Raw genomic sequence first — 5,665 nt, 5'->3', positions numbered from 1 at the left:
GCAAACCATCTTCTGCAAGTTCTTTCATTCAAGCATTCTTTCCCATAAACTGAGTGTATGTTTCGAGTCGCTTTGGCTACAGAGTTTCCTTTTTTGTACTCATAAGGCATTATGTGCCTTAAATGCTCTTTGGATACTTCCATGTTAGAAAGGGTTTTAATCAAAGAAATTCTAATCCTATTATTCTGTAAAATAATATTTGATTAGTTTAAATGTATACAAATGCATAAAAATAATTTTTAATTCCATTAGACATTCTAAAATACTATTAAATTTCATTCAATTTTAAAAAAGGTAAAATCGGACAGAACTTATTGGATGACCTGATATATGTATATGTTTGCTACATTGTACTCACCTGTTTATCATCAGTCTAGGTAGACACACATGGCCACTGATTTGTTGATAGATTTATTACCTTACCACACCATTTCTTTATCTCTTTAAGACTATAACAATATTTTTTATCTCTAGACTTTAGATTCTCTCACTTTCCATCTCCATAGGGTCCCCCCACCCTGTTTGGTTTCTGCTGGTCACTCATATGTACCTGTTTAAATGTGTATTAACATACATAATTTCTGTATATTTTTGTATGCATATGATTAGTTATTTGTATATAGGTTCATTATGCACCTGTGTTTATACATATAATTATCTAAATCTACATATATCTAGGAGTAGCTTCTATTCCTCAAACTCTATACTTTATTTCTTGTGTATTTTTATTTTTGCTAATGGTAGTTAGTCTTTACCATGTTTTTTCAAATAAACATTCATTTAATTCTAGAGGCTCCCAGGAATCTATAAGATGATGCACAAGCTTTCATCTCTGGGTGCATGTCATCCTATAGCAGAAACAGCTGTTCATTTGTCATTTCTTTAATTTCATATTACTCTCTGTACTGGCCTAATGCTTTATTCTAGAGCCTGTGTATATTGAGTTCTAAATGAAAGTTATTAGTATCACTATACCTAAGCAAAATCTTAAAATATGTGTGTGTGTTTTTGTGTTAGTTCATATTTTCCTTGTTGTCATGTATGTTCACCTGTCGTAATCAATGGCTTTGCTGACTGTTGTTTGCTTGCATTCCACTGTGAATGCATGTCTGGACATCTTGGCATGTCTTGATATGTTGCACAATCTTTTTATTGAAAAACCTCATCCATTGTTGTTCGTTTCCATTTCTCTGCATAAATATGGCCTGGGTGTTTGTTGCTCACTAGACTGGGATATTATAACCTCAATTAGAAACAAATACAGACTAGTAATTAGAAGGGCATTAAGCCATAAAACCTTGTCCCAACATAACTCATTTGACCTATGCAAGCATGGAAATGTAGATGTTAAAGCAAAGATGATGTGACATATTAATGTTTTTCTCCCCACTCTCTCTGAGGTTTTTTTTTTATATAACATTTTTATGTTTCTCTCTTCCCTCGCTTTGTATGTGTTCATGTGTGTGTACTTATCTTCAGTATCAAATAGTTCATTGCCATAAAAATCATAACTGAAATAGGTTTAACACCTTACAGTTGTTCCAGATGTTTAGCATCCAAACAGTTGCTTCCAGTTGTCCCATTCTTACTGCTGAAGTATTAATGATGCCAAGAAAAAACAAAACATGATGTCATTGTCATCATTTAACATCCATCTTCCATGCATGCATGGATAGGATGGTTGACGGGAGCCAGCTAGGTAGAAGACTACCCCAGGCTACTGTGTCTGTTTTGGAAGTGTTTTTATGGTTGGATGCCCTTTCTAACCACTCCACAGTTGCGCTTTGTCAGTCATGCACACTGATATTGAAAATCCAACAGAATATTACCTTCATTCTTCTCCAGTCTATGCATGTCCTCCACATTCAGAGCCCATGTCTCACTACCATGGAGTATAACCCTTCACATACAAACATCATACAGTCTACCTTTCACTCTGAGAGTCCTGTTGTTGCCAACTGAGGTAGTAGCTCTCTGAACTTCCTCCATGCCACACACGAAAGCAACCTTATCTGTTAACCTACCTACAATTCCACTGCATCTCTTATGTGTCTATAGTTTACACTTGGTGCAGCAAATGGAATTACTTCCCACTCCTTTCCTACATATTGAGCAGGGCCATTTACCTGATGGAAAGTGAGTGTTATCTGCTTTCTTGCTAACAACAACTTTAGTCTTTGCTAGGTTAACTTTAAGGCCCTTTGATTCCAGATTTTGCTTCCAAACCTGGAACTTCTCCAATTCAGCTTCAGATTTTGCAATAAGAGTGAGGTCATCAGCATATAGCAGTTCCCATGGGCATCCAGTTTTGAATTTCTCAGTTATGGCCTGGAGAATTATGATGAATAAGAGTGACTAAGAACTGATCCCTGGTGAACTCCAACTTGTTCACTAAATTCATCACTGTATTCGAGTTCGACTCTCACCTTACTGACAGCATCACTGAACATGGCTTGTACGGCTCTAACAAGCCACTCCTCTACTCTTAGCTTCTTTAGAGACCACCAGGAAATAACTGGCTCCTGAATTTTATATGGCAATGAGAAATCTCTTATACAGTACGGAGGAGTTTTTCCTTTTTATTACTTGTAAAAGTTGTAACTGTGGATTATCTGTATGTCAAATATATTTTAATCATAATATATTTATTTTGATTTTTTTTACTTTCAGGAAAAATGCAACTCCCAGAAAAAAGAATTGACTTAAGTAAGTTGGGTTTTTTTCCTTTTCATTTTTACAGGGGACAGAATATGTCATTCTGACCACTTCATTTATGTTACGATTCACTCTGACTCCAACTCTTCTATTTGCAATTAGACTTATTTCTTATATCAGTTGAGAACACAACATACATAACCAATGTGAACTTTTTAGGTTACTTTTTAGCACACACCCCTGTCCTGTTTAGGCTTGAGCTTACAGGTTATAGCTGTGACGTTGTAGCTTTTATTTCACATTATTTATTAGATAAGTTACAAACAGTTAAGCATAAGGTAAGACTTAGAAAATTTTCTAAAATGTTGTTTTTATCAAAAGGCTTTAAAAGTGAAATGATTCAAAAGAAATAAACTATAAAATCAGAAATATTTTTGTTTACCAATAAACTTAATTAGATATATAACCTCTTTTGCGATGAAAGCATTGTTTGAATATAAAATATAAGTGGATATATTATGAAAGTGTACATTAAATAAAATATTGTGTTGTAAAATTATGAAAAGTTTATCCCAACAAGATGTATCAAAGAATGTTAAATCATAAAAGTCCAAATTCAAAATTGATTTGACAAGGTATTAGTGGATATAATATGTGTCAAGAGGGACAATTGTTATAGGAGGAGTGGGTAGGGAGTTGGGATGTGCTTGACAGATCAATATAGGTGTAGGGACAGTGCCCAAGACATGGGGAAGGGTAATAGATAGGAAAAAGAAATGTGGGAATTACTAGATCCAACATGAGGGGAAGGGGTGGGTTGGCAGATGATGTGGGGAATACTTGTGCTCAGCTTGTGTGGAAGAGGGTTAGTAGGGAGATGAGATGTGGAGAATGCTTGATAGGGTGTAGGGACACCGTCCATCATGTTGTCCAAGCATAGAAAAATGCTTTTAGGATATATTTTCTATTATGTGTAGGTCATCTCAAGCACAGCAAATTGCCAATCATCTTGGTCCTCCATCATTTCCTCCATGCAGTTCAATATCTTGAGCCCTCACTACTTCATTCCATGTCTTTCTGGGTCTCCTTTTATCATCCAGTTTAAGCAACTAACACTTTTTTATGCAGCTGCTCTCATCCATATGCATCACATGACCAAAGCAGTGCAATTTTCTTTCTTGCACACTACATCTGATACCACTTATGCATAATTTTTCTGCTCAGTATATTAACATTTCAGCATATATTCACACTGATATTGCACATTCATATGAGCTTTATTCCTCTCTAGTCTTTATTTGTCCTCTGCACTCACTACCACATCTCACTACTGTGTCGCATTGAAGTTCATACTCACGCATCATACTGGCTAACGTTCACTCTGCAACTTTTGCTGCTAGATGGAGTAATAGCTCTCTGAATTTTCTCCTAGGTCAACTAGGTAGCAGAAACTATCTCCCACCACCAGGGAGCCTCTAGAGCAGAGGTTCCCAACTGAGGTCCACATAAACTGCCAGGGGTCCACAGAAGCTTTAAGGTGGACAACAAGTAAAAAATTGTAATTTGTGGGTCCATATATAAATTCTGTTTACTAGGGGAGGTACCTGTATTTATTGAAATTTTCAAGATTTGTATTTGGAATTTATGTTATGAATATAATGAAATCTTTTCATTGTTAGTTTTTACTAACCTACAAACAAATATTTTATTTCAAAAATTTACATGTGTGTATGGGGTCCACAGATGATAAGATTGCTCTCAAGGAGTCCACAAACAAAACAGAACATTTCAGAAAATCTATTTTCCATATTTTCTTCGTGTTTGTTCTTCCTGCACATCTTCCACATACAAAGGTTATTTTCTCTGTAAGCCTTCCTTTGATTCCACTACGTTTCTTGTGTGTCCATAGCTTGCACTTTGTACACCATATGAAATTTATCACTGAACTTATAGCTAACTCTTATCTTACTAACTGAACCCCTGTATATGCCTTGTATGGCTTTTACAAGCCATTTGTCTACTCCTAGACAAAAGAGACCGATAGAATAAGTACTAGGCTTACAAAGAATAAGTACTGGGGTCGATTTGTTCAACTAAAGGCAGTGCTCCAGCATGGCCACAGTCAAATGACTGAAACAAGTAAAGGAATATATATATATATATATATATATAAATGAGAATGTGTGAATCCCTAAAACTCCAGAACTACACAACCAATTTCATTCAAATTTTACACATGCCTTACTTCTGGTTCCAGTTGTGTTTTAGTCAAAAAAAAATTTTTTACTTTTTGCATAGTTCGAGCCCACAGCAACATCATATCTCCTCCACTATTTAAGTATTACGTAACAAAAGTGAAACAAAAACACTCATGTCAAATACTTTCACTTTAAAAATGAAACTATTCCACTATTTCTGTATCAAAACTGAAACAATCACATTTCGATACTGTAATGACACATACTTTCACTTTAATGGTTTCAAATTCATACTGAATCTACTACAGTGAAACTATACTCTCACATAATATACAGGCATACATACATATATACATACATACATGCATATATATATCTGCACAAATGTATATATATATACATGTATATATATGTATATACATCTGTGTGGGTGTTTTTTCAAAACACTGTCTGGTTTAAAAAGCCACATCAGACGCCATGAAAGGGCTAAGGTGTAGGTGCAGGAGGTGGTCAAACTCTGTTTAAGGAGTAGACAACCACCATATATATATATACATGTATATATATATATATATATATATAGATGTATATATATATACATAGAGAGAGAGAGATGTATATGTATACATGTATACATATAGATGTATATGTATACATGTATACATATAGATGTATATGTACACATATATGTATAGATATATATATAGATATACATGTATATGTATACATATGTGTAGATGTATGTATATAGATGTACATGTAATATGTACACATATATACACGTATATACATGCATACAAATATCTATACAT

The 5,665-nt window shown here is 34.5% G+C and overlaps 1 protein-coding gene across 1 annotated transcript in view; it reads left to right on the top strand.

Annotated features, from left to right (window-relative positions):
* The window catches only part of LOC106871767 (vacuolar protein sorting-associated protein 54), a 434,878-nt gene that overhangs the window by 323,122 nt on the left and 106,091 nt on the right, over positions 1–5,665 (top strand). The window contains exon 19 of the mRNA XM_052971965.1: positions 2,671–2,706. Coding sequence (XP_052827925.1) covers positions 2,671–2,706 — 36 coding nt within the window. The remainder of the gene's footprint in view (positions 1–2,670; positions 2,707–5,665) is intronic.

This window comes from Octopus bimaculoides, chromosome 11 (genome assembly GCF_001194135.2).
Source record: "Octopus bimaculoides isolate UCB-OBI-ISO-001 chromosome 11, ASM119413v2, whole genome shotgun sequence".
NCBI lineage: Eukaryota > Metazoa > Mollusca > Cephalopoda > Octopoda > Octopodidae > Octopus > Octopus bimaculoides.
This window is presented reverse-complemented; position numbering and strand designations above follow the sequence as displayed.